General features: G+C 39.7%; 1 protein-coding gene across 2 annotated transcripts; it reads right to left on the bottom strand.

Annotated features, from left to right (window-relative positions):
* Nucleotides 1-451: 451 nt before the first annotated feature.
* kiaa0513 (KIAA0513 ortholog) lies at nt 452-20,504 on the bottom strand. 2 transcript variants are annotated; one of them, XM_087797882.1, is made up of 12 exons: nt 20,418-20,504; nt 8,547-8,897; nt 8,342-8,441; nt 8,200-8,273; nt 8,051-8,121; nt 6,248-6,455; nt 6,148-6,188; nt 5,032-5,098; nt 4,885-4,962; nt 3,341-3,421; nt 2,046-2,140; nt 452-1,981 (listed from the first exon to the last, which is right to left on the bottom strand). In XM_087797882.1, the coding sequence occupies exons 2-12, from the start codon at nt 8,834-8,836 to the stop codon at nt 1,932-1,934; spliced, it is 1,155 nt and encodes a 384-aa protein (XP_087654008.1). In that variant the 5' UTR covers nt 8,837-8,897; nt 20,418-20,504; the 3' UTR covers nt 452-1,931. The 2 variants fall into 2 exon arrangements, with proteins under 2 accessions (XP_087654008.1, XP_087654009.1); XM_087797883.1 differs by lacking the exons at nt 452-1,981; nt 2,046-2,140; nt 3,341-3,421 and adding an exon at nt 4,651-4,805.
* Between the last annotated feature and the right edge of the window lie 1,045 nt (nt 20,505-21,549).

Raw genomic sequence — 21,549 nt, forward strand, 5'->3', positions numbered from 1 at the left:
TGTGCTTGAGTGTACGTGTACATTTGTGTTTAAGTGTGTGTGCATGTACGTTCTCGTGTGTGTGTTCATGTGTGTGTGTCAAGGCTGCCCAAGAGTAAATAAACAGCAGCTGCTCTGTGATTGGTCGACAGTTAATGAGCAGGAAGTCTTTCGCTGAACCATCAACAGACTTTTGATCAACGACTGAAGTTGAGTTTTTCACACGAGTCGGATCCAGAAAGTTGTGACGAATGAGTTCAAAGAATCAAAACAAGAGCGTCCAGACCCGGCGAGTCGCACAGACGGGATCAGCAGATCCAGATCAAAACAAACAGAAACAGTCAATCAGTTAGTCTATCCCAGCTCCTCGGGGAGGGAGGTGGAGCTGTGGTCTGATGAAAGGTCTTCATAGTCCAGGTTTAAAATCACTAGTTGTGTCTTAAATCTTCTGAGATCCAAACATATCACCAGATTATTTTCTACATTTATTGAAAAGGGTGAACAATCACGCAACAGTTGACGGTTCAACACAAACATTTGTGGAAAAGTTTATTTCAAAGTCACAACATCAACAAAAGTGCAAAAAAAAGTCAAAACAAACAGTTATTGCTCTGGATTTGTGGATTTGTATGGGTTATTTAAATCATTAGCATTTTGCTAACGTTATTTTACATTAGCTCATAACATTAGCACGTAGCTAATGTCATTAGTAGCTTATGTCGTTTTACATCAGCTCGTAACTTTGGCATGTAGCTAACCTTAGAATGTAGCTAACCTTGTGTGTCATTAGCGCATGACATTAGCAGGTAGCTAAATTTAGCATGTAGCTTACATTATGGTACGTTAGCATGTAGCTAAAGTCAGTTTGTGGCCAACATTGTTTACTATAGCCAGTAACATTAGCATGTAGCTAAAGTCATTATGTTGCCAACATTGTTTTACATTAGCCGGTAACACTAGCATGTAGCTAGAGTCAGCATGTTGCCAAAGTTGTTTTATATTAAGCGGTAACATTAGCATTTAGCTAAAGTCAGCCTGTTGCCAATGTTGGTTTATATTAGCTGGTAACATTAGCATGTAGCTAAAGTCAGCCTGTTGCCAATGTTGTTTTACATTAGCTGGTAACATTAGCATGTAGCTAGAGTCAGCATGTCGCCAATATTGTTTTAAATTAGCCGGTAACATTAGCATGTAGCTGAAGTAAGCCTGTTGACAATGTTGTTTTACATTAGCCGGTAACATTAGCATGTAGCTAAAGTCAGCCTGTTGCCAACGTTGTTTACATTAGCCGGTAACATTAGCATGTAGCTAAAGTCAGCCTGTTGCCAACGTTGTTTTATATTAGCCAGTAACATTAACATGTAGCTAGAGTCAGCTTGTTGCCAACGCGGTTTTAAATTAGCCGGAAACATTAGCATGTAGCTGAAGTCAGCATGTTGCCAATATTGCTTTAAATTAGCCGGTAACATTAGCATGTAGCTAAAGTAAGATTTGAGCTACTTTTCAGCTGATGTTTAAAAAATAGCTACAAACAAATGCAATGTAACACAAGTGCGGGACTTACTGACACACAAAACAACAACATGTTTTAAAAAACACAATGGGTCACCTGATCGTTGCTACAGGATGCAGCTTTTTAAAAGTAAAGTGGTTCTGAAGTCGGTTCTGACCCGGCAACAGACTGACGCACAGCACTGTTTGGGTGTCACACTCGCAGGGATGTTTATGACACACAAAGAACCACAACAACACATATGTATGTACAGTATTTACAACTACATGTCGACGTCGTCATGAGCTGCTAGTGAAGTGTCCCACGGACTCACACGGACTCACAAGGACTCACACGGACTCACACGCCCGGACACACAGCGACGACACAACTTCGTCCTCATGCACGACGACAAAAACGTCAAACTTCATCTGGAATGTTTTGTGTGAACTTGTGTGCTTCACTCCACCGCCATCTTCTGGATGTGTTCACACAGCAGCTTGTACTGTTCTGCACGAGAGGAAACACGTGTGAGGAACAACAACACAACTACACAACATCTTTATTGTCGTACCTTGGTTCAAGTTTCCGATCACAGCCTGTTTCTTCAGGAAGTCGCTGCAGAGTTTCCTGCTGAGTCCGAACGCCACCATGTTGTGAGTGAAGGTCCTGCAACGACGACAACGTTTACTGACACAACAACACACAACGAGGTTGACACACAGAAACACACCACAGTGTTGACACATGGATACACAACAGTGTTGACACATGGATACACAACACAGTGTTGATAAACAGGTACACAACACAGTGTTGACACATGGGAACACAACAGTGTCGACACACGGGTACACAACAGTGTTGACACACGGGTACACAACACAGTGTTGACACACGGGTACACAACAGTTTTGACACATGGATACACAACACAGTGTTGACAAACAGGTACACAACACACTGTTGACAAACGGGTACACAACAGTGTTGACACACGGGTACACAACACAGTGTTGACACATGGGAACGCAACAGTTTTGACACATGGATACACAACACAGTGTTGACAAACAGGTACACAACACACTGTTGACAAACGGGTACACAACAGTGTTGACACACGGGTACACAACACAGTGTTGACACACAGGGTACACAACACAGTATTGACACACGGGTACACAACACGGTGATGACACACGGGTACACAACACGGTGTTGACACACGGGTACACAACACAGTGTTGACACACTGGGTACACAACACAGTGTTAACACACGGGTACACAACACAGTGTTGACACACGGGTACACAACAGTGTTGACACATGGATACACAACACAGTGTTGACACACGGGAATACAACAGTGTTGAGACATGGATACACAACACAGTGTTGACACACGGGTACACAACACAGTGTTGACACACGGGTACACAACAGTGTTGACACACGGGTACACAACAGTGTCGACACACTGGTACACAACAGTGTCGACACACGGGTACACAACAGTGTCGACACACGGGTACACAACAGTGTTGACACGCGGGTACACAACAGTGTCGACACACGGGTACACAACAGTGTCGACACACGGGTACACAACAGTGTCGACACACGGGTACACAACAGTGTTGACACACGGGTACACAACAGTGTTGACACACGGGTACACAACAGTGTTGACACACGGGTACACAACAGTGTTGACACACGGGTACACAACAGTGTCGACAAGGGTACACAACAGTGTTGACACACGGGTACACAACAGTGTTGACACACGGGTACACAACAGTGTCGACAAGGGTACACAACAGTGTTGACACACTCAAACACAACAGTGACACACAACACTCACCCCAGCTGTCCGAAGGCGATGTTCTCGTCGATCTTGGAACTGTCGTCCTTCTCCTCCTGGGTCATGTGACACCACTTCTCCCTGCAGCACAGACACACACCGGGTCACAGCTGGACCTCCTGGTTCTGTCCGGGGTCAGAGTTGAAACATCTGATCCGTTGCTTCACACAGACGGTCAGCGACGGTTCACACACGAATGAACGAGTCAGTGAAGAAGAAACACTTGATGGTTCCTGATGGATGTGTGAACAAATCAACACACATTCATCATCATGTGACCCACTAACTACTGTTCCTCTGAGTCTTTAGTTTCTTACACACACACCTTGACAAACACACACACACAATGACACAGACCCGGACGCATACACCAAATGACAAAGACACACACACATTCACACACAAACATACACATACAATGACATAGATGCACACATAAACACACACAATGACACAGACTCGCATGCACACACACAATGACAAAGACACACACACACAAACACACACACCATGACAAATGCACAAACACACACAATGACACAGACTTGGACGCACACACACAATGACAAATACACAAACACATAAACACACACACAATGACACACTTGGACGCACACACACAATGACACGTTCACACACAAACATACACATACAATGACATAGATGCACACAAACACACACACACAATGACACAGACTCGGATGCACACACGCAATGACAAAGACACACACACTTAAACACACACAATGACAGACTCGGACACACACACACACAATGACAAAGACACTCACACATAAACACACACACAATGACAAAGACACAAACACATAAACACACACACAATGACAAAGACACAAACACATAAACACACACACAATGACTGACAAAAACACAATAATACAAAGACAAAATGACTGTCACACATACACATAAGACACACACACACTATCAAAATGACTCACATAAACACTTATAATGACTCGCACCAACAAAATGACTCACATAAACACACATGACGACTAACGCAAACACACGCATGAAGACACACAAACGCACCAACAAACAGACTCACACACAGCTGGAGGAAGCACCGTCACTGAGGAGGTCATGCAACATGAAGTCATGTCACCAGCAGGAGCAACATCGCCCCCTGCTGGCCGTGACATGCTCGCACAATAGGTTGAGGTGAAGGTCACTGCCGTGGTTGCCAAGGTCAAGTTTAGAACGCGTGACCCCTGTTCGACAACATCGGAGGGGTCATAGGTCAGCTGATACGATCAGCTGACCTATGACCCCTCTCTGAGCCCTCAAACCCGGATTGAAGACCTAGCGCCAGCCCACGGGTCATGTGACCTCCACCAAAAATCACGTGACCCCGACTAGAGGTCACATGACAAGCCCTGAAGCCATGACAAGGTCGGCGCTGTGGAGCAGACCGGGCACAGACCTCTGGTCCTGGTCTCCTCTGGCAGCAGCAGGGAGACAAAGGGTTAACCTTGAGACCGGGTCAGGAGACGAGCAGGTCCAGACGCTCGCGGGCTCACCTGGTGGTCGGCGACCTCTTGGTCCGCTCGCAGTGGACGGCGTCGAAGAAGGCGGCGTTCCAGAACCTCAGCGAGTGCCTGCAGAGAACCAGTCTTGAACCGGGACCAGTGACCCGGGACCAACGGGAGGTGGGGGGGGGGACTCACCAGATGGGCTGCTGCTTCAGGTGAGTGTACAGGTAAACCTTCTCCCTTTGCTCTGGAGCGCCACACGCTGGCGGAGAGACACATTGTTAGTCGACAGAAACGTGCCAGGACTTTAGGGTTTCCATGGCGACCGAGCAGCGTTCTCTGACCGGGCGTGATGTCATTGTCGATAAAAATATAAAATTAATAATAAAAAAATTAAAAAATGATAATGTAAGAAAAAAAGTTCTGATGAAAAAACCATAAAAAGGTAAACAAATAATTAATAAAATAAATCAAATATTTAAATGTTTGTTGTTATGGAAAAAGTTGGACATTTATAAAATATGTTAATTTATTTTGTAATAAAACATTAATAAACATTCATTTAATTAATAACATTTTTTAATTAATTAGAAAATAACTGGGTTTGAATTTTTGAAAAGATAAAATCATTAATATTCATAATGAACTGAATGAAAGGGTTTTTTTATTAAGAAAAGGCAAAAAGTTTATTATATTATTATTATTTTCAATGAATAAAATAAATAAAAACATTAAAAATAAGAGTCAAAATTAATTTGGTTTGATGAATAAAATAATCTTTATAACGTTTAAAAAAAATATTGACATTTTAAATTTGGTCAAATAGAATAAGTAAGATGTAAATAAAATAAATGTTATTAATAATGAATAAAACCTAAAATATCAGTCTTTTAAAGATAAATAAGTAACTTTCATTAAGTTGAAAAATGTTTATTCTTGTTGTAAAAGTAAGAAGTTTATAAAATGTGAAGTTAAAATAAGGAGTAAAAGATAAAATATAATAACCAAGACTCGCCTGCACACACACCATGACAAAGACACACACACACACCATGACAAATGCACACACACACAATGAAACACACACACAATGACAAAGACACACACATAAACACACACACCATGACAAATGCACACACACACAATGAAACACACACACAATGACAAAGACACACACACATAAACACACACACCATGACAAATGCACACACACACAATGAAACACACACACAATGACAAAGACACACACACACAAACACACACACACCATGACAAGCACACCATGACAAACAAAAGAGGTCAAGGACGTACCTGGAGACTTGGGTGTGACTTGACTCTGGTCGTCTCCGTCTCTATGACGACAGAAACAGGTTAACATGTGACTCAGGCTCCGGCGTCTCTGTCGACTCACTCGCTCCTCGGGGTCACCGAGCTCCTCAGTTTACTCTCCAGTCCTCCCAGGAAGCCTCGCACGTCGTTCTTGGACGAGGTCTTCAGCAGACGCTCGGCCGCGTCCTTCTTCCCGGACCACCAGGAGTTGGCCTTGTCCAGGTACGAGTCCAGTCCAGCTGGAGGTCCACCTCGGTACAGGAGCTCGGACGGAGACGGAGGACATTTTCCTGCACGAGACACGAGTGTGATGTGACTCGAGCGAGGCTGGGAGAAGCCCCGGAAAATACAGTCAAACAAGTCACTAAAATACTGTCAAACAAGTCACTAGAATACTGTCAAACAAGTCACTAAAATACTGTCAAACAAGTCACTAAAATACAGTCAAACAAGTCACAAAAATACTGTCAAACAAGTCACCGAAATACAGTCAACCAAGTCACCAAAATACAGTCAACCAAGTCACCAAAATACAGTCAACCAAGTCACCAAAATACAGTCAACCAAGTCACCAAAATACAGTCACCCAAGTCACCAAAATACAGTCAACCAAGTCACCAAAATACAGTCACCCAAGTACACCATAACACTGTCCACCAAGTCACCGAAATACAGTCAACCAAGTCACTAAAATAAAGTCACCCAAGGACACCAATATACTGTCCACCAAGTCACGGAATTACAGCCAACCAAGTTACCAAAATACAGTCACCCAAGTAAACCATAATAATGTCCACCAAGTCACCAGTCACAAAAATACTGTCAAACAAGTCACTAAAATACTGTCAAACAAGTCACTAAAATACTGTCAAACAAGTCACAAAAATACTGTCAAACAAGTCACAAAAATACTGTCAAACAAGTCACAAAAATACTGTCAAACAAGTCACTAAAATACTGTCAAACAAGTCACTAAAATACTGTCAACCAAGTCACAAAAATACTGTCAAACAAGTCACAAAAATACTGTCAAACAAGTCACTAAAATACTGTCAAACAAGTCACTAAAATACAGTCAAACAAGTCACTAAAATACAGTCAAACAAGTCACCAAAATACAGTCACCCAAGTACACCATAACACTGTCCACCAAGTCACCGAAATACAGTCAACCTAGTCACTAAAATACAGTCACCCAAGGACACCAAAATACTGTCCACCAAGTCACGGAATTACAGCCAACCAAGTCGCCAAAATACAGTCACCTAAGTACACCATAATACTGTCCACCAAGTCACCAAAATACAGTTAACCAAGTCACCAAAATACAGTCACCCAAGTCACTAAAATAAAGTCACCCAAGGACACCAAAATACTGTCCACCAAGTCACGGAATTACAGCCAACCAAGTTACCAAAATACAGTCACCCAAGTAAACCATAATAATGTCCACCAAGTCACCAGTCACAAAAATACTGTCAAGCAAAGTCACTAAAATACTGTCAAACAAGTCACAAAAATACTGTCAAACAAGTCACTAAAATACTGTCAAACAAGTCACAAAAATACTGTAAAACAAGTCACTAAAATACTGTCAAACAAGTCACAAAAATACTGTCAAACAAGTCACTAAAATACTGTCAACCAAGTCACAAAAATACTGTCAAACAAGTCACTAAAATACAGTCAAACAAGTCACCAAAATACAATCACCCAAGTACACCATAACACTGTCCACCAAGTCACCGAAATACAGTCAACCTAGTCACTAAAATACAGTCACCCAAGGACATCAAAATACTGTCCACCAAGTCACGGAATTACAGCCAACCAAGTCACACACCCATAGACACACACATACACATATTGACAGACACCTACTGACCAACGTAGTAGTAGGTGAAGCACATGGTCATGAGGTTCTTGGCTGGACTGTAGTCGTCCATCTGGTAACACCTGCAGGCAGAGGAGCAGACGCTGAAGTCACATGACCTTCAGAGCGATGGACGACCTTCACCGAACACGCAAACTTACTCGAACAACACAACAGCAAAAGATTGAACCAGTCTGTAGAAGGTAGCCTCGCTCACACACTTGGAGTGGCAGCGCTGTGACACACAAAAGGTCGTCAGTAACATCAGAGGCTCAGAGCATCACGTGACCTCCGACCTCTCACCTCAGCGCTGACGTACTTGGAGAACCACTCGCGACCTTTGCCGTTGTCTCCGCAGCAGAGCTGCCCGAAGTGAGCCTGCTCCTCCTGGTGGAAGTCGTCCCTGCGGACCAGAACCAGGACTTTATATACTTTGTTGTCGTGCACAAGGATTCTTCTTCCACCACAGCGCTCTCTGCCGCCCCCTGCAGGGAGTCGTCGTTCTTACGTGGTGTGGAAGACCTTGTGCACGTAGGCCTTCATGAAGCGCCGCCGCTCCAGTCCCTCGCCGTCCTCCTCGCTGTGGACGGACGACGAGGACGAGCGCCGAAGCTCCCAGGCGTGCGAATCCTCGTCTCCGTCGTCACTGTCCGCCGACCCCGTGGCGTCGCTCTCGTCCTCCGCCGCCGCGTGAGAGTCGGGGGTCGTCGTCTGATCCTGCGGTCCCGACGGGGGCTCGCCACCGGGGGGGTCTGCGGCCGGAGGGTCCAGCCGGTCTTCTGAGGAGCCCCCCTCCATGATGAGGTCTGGTTCAGCTGGACTGAAGACCTCCCCTCTGTGCCGACATCTGCCGAGTCATCTGTGAAGACACGAGGAGAGGTCGGAGAGGTCAGAGAGGTCAGCGGTCAGACACAGAAGATCACTCTGAGAGAAACTCTTTGGCCACAAGTTAACCACTGACTACACCATCTTTGTGTGTGTGTGTGTCTGTGTGTGTGTGTGTGTGTGTGTGTGTGTGTGTGTGTGTGTGTGTGTGTGTGTGTGTGTGTGTGTGTGTGTGTGTGTATGAGGTTGTGCATATATGTGTATATGTAGTTGCATGTTTGTGTGTAGATGTGTGTCTGCATTTGTATTTGTCAATGCATGTATGCATGTTTATGTGAGTGTGCGTGCATGGGCTAAAGTGTGTTCATTTATATTTGTGTGTGCATGCAAATTTTTTTGTTTGTGTGTTGGTTCAAATGTGTGTTTGTGTAAATATGTGTGAATGTATTTGTGCACGTATGTCAGTAAATGTGTGTGTTCACATGCAACGTGTGTGTAAATATGTGTGTATATCAGTAAATGTGTGTCTTTACATGCATGTGTGTGTATACATTTTTGTGAGTGTTTGTGCACATGTGTCTGCGTGTAAATGTGTGTGTTCACATGCATGTGTGTGTATGTGTTTGTGCACGTGTGTGTCTGTGAGTGTTCACATGCATGTGTGTGTAATTATATGTGTTTGTGCACATGTGTGTCAGTAAATGTGTGTGTTAATGTGCACACAACATGACTTGTGTGTATCACTATGTTACATGTCTGTTCAGTGAGTAAATCTCGTAAACATGTCGAGGTCACGCTGAGGTCACGCTTTGATTGACAGCTCGGTGTAGATATCTTGATGAAAGGTCATGAAGTGGAAAATCTGGACCGTTCTGGTCGGGAAGTTGGCAGCAGACGACCGGGTCGACCCGTCTTTGGTTCTTAACCCGTTACTGACTCTTGAAGAGTCAAACCTGGTGCACCAGCATAGAAGCTCTGCTCTTATATTACCACCATTACGGTAGTACAACCTAAACATGGGGCAGATCCACACGAGTTAAGTCACGTCTTCCTACTAAACTATCAATGATACTGTAGTTAACCAAGTCACTAAAATACAGTCAAACAAGTCTCTAAAATACAGTCAAACAAGTCACTAAAATACAGTCAAACAAGTCTCTAAAATACAGTCAACCAAGTCACTAAAATACAGTCAAACAAGTCTCTAAAATACAGTCAACCAAGTCACTAAAATACAGTCAAACAAGTCTCTAAAATACAGTCAACCAAGTCACTAAAATACAGTCAACCAATCACTAAAATACAGTCAACCAAGTCACTAAAATACAGTCAAACAAGACACTAAAATACAATCAACCAAGTCTCTAAAATACAGTCGACCAAGTCACTAAAATACAGTCAACCAATCACTAAAATACAGTCAACCAATCACTAAAATACAGTCAACCAATCACTAAAATACAGTCAACCAAGTCACTAAAATACAATCAACCAAGCCACTAAAGACAGTCAACCAATCACTAAAATACAGTTAACCAAGTCACTAAAATACAGTCAACCAAGTAACTAAAATACAGTAAACCAAGTCACTAAAATACAGTCACCCAAGTCACCAAAATACAGTCACCCAAGTCACCAAAATACAATCAACCAAGCCACTAAAGACAGTCAACCAATCACTAAAATACAGTCAACCAAGTCACTAAAATACAGTCAACCAAGTCACTAAAATACAGTCAACCAAGTCTCTAAAATACAGTCAACTAAGTCACCAAAATACAGTCACCCAAGTCACCAAATAAAATACAGTCAACCAAGTCTCTAAAATACAGTCAAACAAGTCACTAAAATACAGTCAAACAAGTCTCTAAAATACAGTCAACCAAGTCACTAAAATACAGTCAAACAAGTCTCTAAAATACAGTCAACTAAGTCACCAAAATACAGTCACCCAAGTCACCAAATAAAATACAGTCAACCAAGTCTCTAAAATACAGTCAACTAAGTCACCAAAATACAGTCAACCAAGTCTCTAAAATACAGTCAACCAAGTCACCAAAATACAGTCAACCAAGTCTCTAAAATACAGTCAACCAAGTCTCTAAAATACAGTCAACCAAGTCACCAAAATACAGTCACCCAAGTCACCAAAATACAGTCAACCACGTCTCTATAATACAGTCAACCAAGTCTCTAAAATACAGTCAAACAAGTCACTAAAATACAATCAACCAAGTCTCTAAAATACAGTCGACCAAGTCACTAAAATACAGTCAACCAATCACTAAAATACAGTCAACCAATCACTAAAATACAGTCAACCAATCACTAAAATACAGTCAACCAAGTCTCTAAAATACAGTCAACTAAGTCACCAAAATACAGTCACCCAAGTCACCAAATAAAATACAGTCAACCAAGTCTCTAAAATACAGTCAACTAAGTCACCAAAATACAGTCAACCAAGTCTCTAAAATACAGTCAACCAAGTCACCAAAATACAGTCAACCAAGTCTCTAAAATACAGTCAACCAAGTCTCTAAAATACAGTCAACCAAGTCACCAAAATACAGTCACCCAAGTCACCAAAATACAGTCAACCACGTCTCTATAATACAGTCAACCAAGTCTCTAAAATACAGTCAAACAAGTCACTAAAATACAATCAACCAAGTCTCTAAAATACAGTCGACCAAGTCACTAAAATACAGTCAACCAATCACTAAAATACAGTCAACCAATCACTAAAATACAGTCAACCAATCACTAAAATACAGTCAACCAAGTCACTAAAATACAATCAACCAAGCCACTAAAGACAGTCAACCAATCACTAAAATACAGTTAACCAAGTCACTAAAATACAGTCAACCAAGTAACTAAAATACAGTAAACCAAGTCACTAAAATACAGTCACCCAAGTCACCAAAATACAGTCACCCAAGTCACCAAAATACAATCAACCAAGCCACTAAAGACAGTCAACCAATCACTAAAATACAGTCAACCAAGTCACTAAAATACAGTCAACCAAGTCACTAAAATACAGTCAACCAAGTCTCTAAAATACAGTCAACTAAGTCACCAAAATACAGTCACCCAAGTCACCAAATAAAATACAGTCAACCAAGTCTCTAAAATACAGTCAACTAAGTCACCAAAATACAGTCAACCAAGTCTCTAAAATACAGTCAACCAAGTCACCAAAATACAGTCAACCAAGTCTCTAAAATACAGTCAACCAAGTCTCTAAAATACAGTCAACCAAGTCACCAAAATACAGTCACCCAAGTCACCAAAATACAGTCAACCACGTCTCTATAATACAGTCAACCAAGTCTCTAAAATACAGTCAACTAAGTCACCAAAATACAGTCACCCAAGTCACCAAATAAAATACAGTCAACCAAGTCTCTAAAATACAGTCAACTAAGTCACCAAAATACAGTCAACCAAGTCTCTAAAATACAGTCAACCAAGTCACCAAAATACAGTCAACCAAGTACACCATAACACTGTCCACCAAGTCACCGAAATACAGTCAACCAAGTCACTAAAATACAGTCAAACAAGTCTCTAAAATACAGTCAACCAAGTCACTAAAATACAGTCAAACAAGTCTCTAAAATACAGTCAACCAAGTCACTAAAATACAGTCAAACAAGTCTCTAAAATACAGTCAACCAAGTCACTAAAATACAGTCAACCAATCACTAAAATACAGTCAACCAAGTCACTAAAATACAGTCAAACAAGTCACTAAAATACAATCAACCAAGTCTCTAAAATACAGTCGACCAAGTCACTAAAATACAGTCAACCAATCACTAAAATACAGTCAACCAATCACTAAAATACAGTCAACCAATCACTAAAATACAGTCAACCAAGTCACTAAAATACAATCAACCAAGCCACTAAAGACAGTCAACCAATCACTAAAATACAGTTAACCAAGTCACTAAAATACAGTCAACCAAGTAACTAAAATACAGTAAACCAAGTCACTAAAATACAGTCACCCAAGTCACCAAAATACAGTCACCCAAGTCACCAAAATACAATCAACCAAGCCACTAAAGACAGTCAACCAATCACTAAAATACAGTCAACCAAGTCACTAAAATACAGTCAACCAAGTCACTAAAATACAGTCAACCAAGTCTCTAAAATACAGTCAACTAAGTCACCAAAATACAGTCACCCAAGTCACCAAATAAAATACAGTCAACCAAGTCTCTAAAATACAGTCAACTAAGTCACCAAAATACAGTCAACCAAGTCTCTAAAATACAGTCAACCAAGTCACCAAAATACAGTCAACCAAGTCTCTAAAATACAGTCAACCAAGTCTCTAAAATACAGTCAACCAAGTCACCAAAATACAGTCACCCAAGTCACCAAAATACAGTCAACCACGTCTCTATAATACAGTCAACCAAGTCTCTAAAATACAGTCAACTAAGTCACCAAAATACAGTCACCCAAGTCACCAAATAAAATACAGTCAACCAAGTCTCTAAAATACAGTCAACTAAGTCACCAAAATACAGTCAACCAAGTCTCTAAAATACAGTCAACCAAGTCACCAAAATACAGTCAACCAAGTCTCTAAAATACAGTCAACCAAGTCACCAAAATACAGTCAACCAAGTCTCTAAAATACAGTCACCAAAGTCACTAAAATACAGTCAACCAAGTCTCTAAAATACAGTCAACCAAGTCTCTAAAATACAGTCAACTAAGTCACCAAAATACAGTCAACCAAGTCTCTAAAATACAGTCAACCAAGTCACTAAAATACAGTCAACCAAGTCTCTAAAATACAGTCAACTAAGTCACCAAAATACAGTCAACCACGTCTCTATAATACAGTCGACTAAGTCTCTAAAATACAGTCAACCAAGTCACCAAAATACAGTCAACTAAGTCACCAAAATACAGTCAATCAAGTCTCTAAAATACAGTAACCCAAGTCTCTAAAATACAGTCAACTAAGTCACCAAAATACAGTCAATCAAGTCTCTAAAATACAGTCACCCAAGTCACCAAAATACAGTCAACCAAGTCTCTATAATACAGTCAACCAAGTCTCTAAAATACAGTCAACTAAGTCACCAAAATACAGTCACCCAAGTCACTAAAATACAGTCAACCACGTCTCTATAATACAGTCAACCAAGTCTCTAAAATACAGTCAACTAAGTCACCAAAATACAGTCACCCAAGTCACCAAATAAAATACAGTCAACCAAGTCTCTAAAATACAGTCAACTAAGTCACCAAAATACAGTCAACCAAGTCTCTAAAATACAGTCAACCAAGTCACCAAAATACAGTCAACCAAGTCTCTAAAATACAGTCAACCAAGTCACTAAAATACAGTCAACCAAGTCTCTAAAATACAGTCAACCAAGTCACCAAAATACAGTCAACCAAGTCTCTAAAATACAGTCACCAAAGTCACTAAAATACAGTCAACCAAGTCTCTAAAATACAGTCAACCAAGTTTCTAAAATACAGTCAACTAAGTCACCAAAATACAGTCAACCAAGTCTCTAAAATACAGTCAACCAAGTCACTAAAATACAGTCAACCAAGTCTCTAAAATACAGTCAACTAAGTCACCAAAATACAGTCAACCACGTCTCTATAATACAGTCGACTAAGTCTCTAAAATACAGTCAACCAAGTCACCAAAATACAGTCAACCAAGTCTCTAAAATACAGTCACCCAAGTCACCAAAATACAGTCAACCAAGTCTCTAAAATACAGTCAACCAAGTCTCTAAAATACAGTCAACTAAGTCACCAAAATACAGTCAACCAAGTCTCTAAAATACAGTCAACCAAGTCACTAAAATACAGTCAACCACGTCTCTAAAATACAGTCAACTAAGTCACCAAAATACAGTCAACCAAGTCTCTAAAATACAGTCAACCATGTCTCTATAATACAGTCAACCAAGTCTCTAAAATATAGTCAACTAAGTCACCAAAATACAGTCAATCAAGTCTCTAAAATACAGTCACCCAAGTCACCAAAATACAGTCAACCAAGTCTCTAAAATACAGTCAACCAAGTCTCTAAAATACAGTCAACTAAGTCACCAAAATACAGTCAACCAAGTCTCTAAAATACAGTCAACCAAGTCTCTAAAATACAGTCAACTAAGTCACCAAAATACAGTCAACCAAGTCTCTAAAATACAGTCAACCAAGTCTCTAAAATACAGTCAACTAAGTCACCAAAATACAGTCAACCAAGTCTCTAAAATACAGTCAACCAAGTCTCTAAAATACAGTCAACTAAGTCACCAAAATACAGTCAACCAAGTCTCTAAAATACAGTCAACCAAGTCTCTAAAATACAGTCAACTAAGTCACCAAAATACAGTCAACCAAGTCTCTAAAATACAGTCAACCAAGTCACTAAAATACAGTCAACCAAGTCTCTAAAATACAGTCAACTAAGTCACCAAAATACAGTCAACCACGTCTCTATAATACAGTCAACTAAGTCTCTAAAATACAGTCAACTAAGTCACCAAAATACAGTCACCCAAGTCACCAAATAAAATACAGTCAACCAAGTCTCTAAAATACAGTCAACTAAGTCACCAAAATACAGTCAACCAAGTCTCTAAAATACAGTCAACCAAGTCACCAAAATACAGTCAACCAAGTCTCTAAAATACAGTCAACCAAGTCACCAAAATACAGTCAACCAAGTCTCTAAAATACAGTCACCAAAGTCACTAAAATACAGTCAACCAAGTCTCTAAAATACAGTCAACCAAGTCTCTAAAATACAGTCAACTAAGTCACCAAAATACAGTCAACCAAGTCTCTAAAATACAGTCAACCAAGTCACTAAAATACAGTCAACCAAGTCTCTAAAATACAGTCAACTAAGTCACCAAAATACAGTCAACCACGTCTCTATAATACAGTCGACTAAGTCTCTAAAATACAGTCAACCAAGTCACCAAAATACAGTCAACTAAGTCACCAAAATACAGTCAATCAAGTCTCTAAAATACAGTAACCCAAGTCTCTAAAATACAGTCAACTAAGTCACCAAAATACAGTCAATCAAGTCTCTAAAATACAGTCACCCAAGTCACCAAAATACAGTCAACCAAGTCTCTATAATACAGTCAACCAAGTCTCTAAAATACAGTCAACTAAGTCACCAAAATACAGTCACCCAAGTCACCAAAATACAGTCAACCACGTCTCTATAATACAGTCAACCAAGTCTCTAAAATACAGTCAACTAAGTCACCAAAATACAGTCACCCAAGTCACCAAATAAAATACAGTCAACCAAGTCTCTAAAATACAGTCAACTAAGTCACCAAAATACAGTCAACCAAGTCTCTAAAATACAGTCAACCAAGTCACCAAAATACAGTCAACCAAGTCTCTAAAATACAGTCAACCAAGTCACTAAAATACAGTCAACCAAGTCTCTAAAATACAGTCAACCAAGTCACCAAAATACAGTCAACCAAGTCTCTAAAATACAGTCACCAAAGTCACTAAAATACAGTCAACCAAGTCTCTAAAATACAGTCAACCAAGTTTCTAAAATACAGTCAACTAAGTCACCAAAATACAGTCAACCAAGTCTCTAAAATACAGTCAACCAAGTCACTAAAATACAGTCAACCAAGTCTCTAAAATACAGTCAACTAAGTCACCAAAATACAGTCAACCACGTCTCTATAATACAGTCGACTAAGTCTCTAAAATACAGTCAACCAAGTCACCAAAATACAGTCAACCAAGTCTCTAAAATACAGTCACCCAAGTCACCAAAATACAGTCAACCAAGTCTCTAAAATACAGTCAACCAAGTCTCTAAAATACAGTCAACTAAGTCACCAAAATACAGTCAACCAAGTCTCTAAAATACAGTCAACCAAGTCACTAAAATACAGTCAACCACGTCTCTAAAATACAGTCAACTAAGTCACCAAAATACAGTCAACCAAGTCTCTAAAATACAGTCAACCATGTCTCTATAATACAGTCAACCAAGTCTCTAAAATATAGTCAACTAAGTCACCAAAATACAGTCAATCAAGTCTCTAAAATACAGTCACCCAAGTCACCAAAATACAGTCAACCAAGTCTCTAAAATACAGTCAACCAAGTCTCTAAAATACAGTCAACTAAGTCACCAAAATACAGTCAACCAAGTCTCTAAAATACAGTCAACCAAGTCTCTAAAATACAGTCAACTAAGTCACCAAAATACAGTCAACCAAGTCTCTAAAATACAGTCAACCAAGTCTCTAAAATACAGTCAACTAAGTCACCAAAATACAGTCAACCAAGTCTCTAAAATACAGTCAACCAAGTCTCTAAAATACAGTCAACTAAGTCACCAAAATACAGTCAACCAAGTCTCTAAAATACAGTCAACCAAGTCTCTAAAATACAGTCAACTAAGTCACCAAAATACAGTCAACCAAGTCTCTAAAATACAGTCAACCAAGTCACTAAAATACAGTCAACCAAGTCTCTAAAATACAGTCAACTAAGTCACCAAAATACAGTCAACCACGTCTCTATAATACAGTCAACTAAGTCACCAAAATACAGTCAACCAAGTCTCTAAAATACAGTCAACCAAGTCTCTAAAATACAGTCAACTAAGTCACCAAAATACAGTCAACCAAGTCTCTAAAATACAGTCAACCAAGTCACTAAAATACAGTCAACCAAGTCTCTAAAATACAGTCAACTAAGTCACCAAAATACAGTCAACCAAGTCTCTAAAATACAGTCAACCACGTCTCTATAATACAGTCAACCAAGTCTCTAAAATACAGTCAACTAAGTCACCAAAATACAGTCAATCAAGTCTCTAAAATACAGTCACCCAAGTCACCAAAATACAGTCAACCAAGTCTCTAAAATACAGTCAACCAAGTCTCTAAAATACAGTCAACTAAGTCACCAAAATACAGTCAACCAAGTCTCTAAAATACAGTCAACCAAGTCTCTAAAATACAGTCAACTAAGTCACCAAAATACAGTCAACCAAGTCTCGAAAATACAGTCAACCAAGTCTCTAAAATACAGTCAACTAAGTCACCAAAATACAGTCAACCAAGTCTCTAAAATACAGTCAACCAAGTCTCTAAAATACAGTCAACTAAGTCACCAAAATACAGTCAACCACGTCTCTATAATACAGTCACTAAAATACAGTCAACCAAGTCACTAAAATACAGTCAACTAAGTCACCAAAATACAGTCAACCAAGTTTCTTAAAATACTGTCAACCAAGTCTCTAAAATACAGTCAACTAAGTCACCAAAATACAGTCAACCAAGTCTCTAAAATACAGTCAACCAAGTCTCTAAAATACAGTCAACTAAGTCACCAAAATACAGTCAACCAAGTCTCTAAAATACAGTCAACCAAGTCACTAAAATACAGTCAACCAAGTCTCTAAAATACAGTCAACTAAGTCACCAAAATACAGTCAACCACGTCTCTATAATACAGTCAACTAAGTCACCAAAATACAGTCAACCAAGTCTCTAAAATACAGTCAACCAAGTCTCTAAAATACAGTCAACTAAGTCACCAAAATACAGTCAACCAAGTCTCTAAAATACAGTCAACCAAGTCACTAAAATACAGTCAACCAAGTCTCTAAAATACAGTCAACTAAGTCACCAAAATACAGTCAACCAAGTCTCTAAAATACAGTCAACCACGTCTCTATAATACAGTCAACCAAGTCTCTAAAATACAGTCAACTAAGTCACCAAAATACAGTCAATCAAGTCTCTAAAATACAGTCACCCAAGTCACCAAAATACAGTCAACCAAGTCTCTAAAATACAGTCAACCAAGTCTCTAAAATACAGTCAACTAAGTCACCAAAATACAGTCAACCAAGTCTCTAAAATACAGTCAACCAAGTCTCTAAAATACAGTCAACTAAGTCACCAAAATACAGTCAACCAAGTCTCTAAAATACAGTCAACCAAGTCTCTAAAATACAGTCAACTAAGTCACCAAAATACAGTCAACCAAGTCTCTAAAATACAGTCAACCAAGTCTCTAAAATACAGTCAACTAAGTCACCAAAATACAGTCAACCACGTCTCTATAATACAGTCACTAAAATACAGTCAACCAAGTCACTAAAATACAGTCAACTAAGTCACCAAAATACAGTCAACCAAGTTTCTTAAAATACTGTCAACCAAGTCTCTAAAATACAGTCAACTAAGTCACCAAAATACAGTCAACCAAGTCTCTAAAATACAGTCAACCACGTCTCTATAATACAGTCAACCAAGTCTCTAAAATAAAGTCAACCAAGTCACTAAAATACAGTCAACCAAGTCACCAAAATACAGTCAACCAAGTCACTAAAATACAGTCAACCAAGTCTCTAAAATACAGTCAACCAAGTCACCAAAATACAGTCAACCACGTCTCTAAAATACAGTCAACCAAGTCACTAAAATACAGTCAACTAAGTCACCAAAATACAGTCAACCAAGTTTCTTAAAATACTGTCAACCAAGTCTCTAAAATACAGTCAACTAAGTCACCAAAATACAGTCAACCAAGTCTCTAAAATACAGTCAACCACGTCTCTATAATACAGTCAACCAAGTCTCTAAAATAAAGTCAACCAAGTCACTAAAATACAGTCAACCAAGTCACCAAAATACAGTCAACCAAGTCACTAAAATACAGTCAACCAAGTCTCTAAAATACAGTCAACCAAGTCACCAAAATACAGTCAACCACGTCTCTATAATACAGTCGACTAAGTCACGTCTTACTACTACACTGTCAATGATACTCAAATGTTGTCCTGAGAGCAGGAAACAAAAGCTGAGGAAGAAATATGAGTTCACTGAGAGGGAGTGAGTTCAAAGACTAGTCGTTCAGTGTTTCACATGTTTGAGTGAAAACCATCATCAATAAATGAGTTTAGTTTCAGTTCAGGAATGTTTCAAGTTCTACCACAGCAGCTACACACACTGACACTGACTCGACAACAAGTCCATCATCAAAGTTCCTTATTGTCAATATGTTAATGGATCAACGTCATCATCCGACGTCACACTTTTTAATCTTATGAACACAAAAGGTGCAAATAAGTCGAAGCGTCACGTGACCTCATTGACCCGAGAGCTGTCACAGACTCGTGACTCGTCGCGAGTCACCTCCGAGTCGGACCGAGCGTGAGAAACCCACACATGTGACGGTGTGACGTCACTGTTCGGAGGGACCCTCGGTCCTGAGGTGGGTCACACACGCGCTTACGTAAGGAGGAAACGCTCCTGAACAAACACACCGACGCTTCCTGGAACACAGACACGCACACGAGCGGAACCGAGGGCTCCAGATAAACCCAGAAGGTCCAAACATCTGCATGAAGCTCCAGTTCTTACGACCTGTGACGTCAACAAGCACCGACCGCTTCCGTCAGTCGAGCGGGAATCGTCTAGAAACGCGCGAGACACGCACGCACGCCACCACGACCTCGGTGAACGTCGGTACCTACATGAGAGTCCCGTCCTGACCGGAGCAGCGGGTCGAACCGACGTGCTGAGTTCCTGACCACTGATTCACCAGTGCGCAGGCGCATACGGGAGAACGGTGTGGGGGGCGGAGACCTATGACGTAGCAGGACGTAGCGGAAGTGTTGACGGAAGTAGTCGTTTTAGTTTTTTGATCGAGAAGAAAACATGTTTGATTTTAAACACAATCATTTTGAATTTTATGTTATTTTGACAACAATATTAATTACCATAAACGAATTAATTCAAAATATTTTTTTAATGTTAATTTAATTATTCCATAAGTCAAATGAAGTCATTGATACTGAATTAATATTTTTTTAAATGAAGGTTTTGATAATAGTATACAATTCATTATATTATTGTGTTTGTGTTATTTTGACAACTAAATTAATAGCCATAAACAAATTAATTCAAAATATGTTTTATGAAAATATTTTCATTCCATAAATAAATCAAATGACGCCATTGATACTGAATTAAATATTTTTCAAAATAACGGTTTTGATAATAGCATAAAAATCATTATATTATTGTGTTTGTGTTATTTCGAAAACTAAATTAATTTTCATAAACAAATTAATTCATAATAGTTTTTAATGCAAATGTAATTATTCCATGAGTCAAATGATGCCATTGATACTGAATTAAATATTTTCAAAAATGAAGGTTTTGATAATAGTATAAAAATCATCATTTATGTCCGTCCTGCACTCTTACATACCACCCTGCCACACGTCCATGTTCTGTTACAAACAACTTGTTTCTTTGTGTCTCATCACAGATGAGTCAAAGGCTAGCAGGAGCCAAGGTCTCCAGCATGTTTGATGGGATTGATTTTGTTGGTAGTGAGATAGTGGTGAAGTGAACTAACACATGATAGAAAATGTTACAATGAGGTTTGTTTTACACTCGAATGTCAAGTGAAGGACATTTTGACACTCAATGCTATACTTGCTAGCTTAGCTAGTGGCTAACCATGCTAGTTTAGCTAGTGGCCAACAGTGCTAGCTTAGATAGTGACTAACAGTGCTAGTTTAGCTAGTGACTAACAGTGCTAGTTGAGCTAGTGGCTTACAGGGCTAGCTTAGCTAGTGGCTAACAGTGCTAGCTTAG

Source organism: Callionymus lyra, chromosome 8 (assembly GCF_982586985.1).
Source record: "Callionymus lyra chromosome 8, fCalLyr1.hap1.1, whole genome shotgun sequence".
In the NCBI taxonomy this organism is placed as follows: domain Eukaryota; kingdom Metazoa; phylum Chordata; class Actinopteri; order Syngnathiformes; family Callionymidae; genus Callionymus; species Callionymus lyra.

Bases quoted from the DNA above. Each gene is read 5' to 3' on its own strand.
- kiaa0513 (XM_087797882.1), bottom strand. From the start codon at position 8,836: ATGGAGGGGGGCTCCTCAGAAGACCGGCTGGACCCTCCGGCCGCAGAC. The intron at 8,442-8,546 runs GTAAGAACGACG...TCTGGTCCGCAG, and splicing joins CACAAGGTCTTCCACACCAC to GGACGACTTCCACCAGGAGG. The intron at 5,099-6,147 runs GTACGTCCTTGA...TCTCTCCGCCAG, and splicing joins AGTCACACCCAAGTCTCCAG to CGTGTGGCGCTCCAGAGCAA.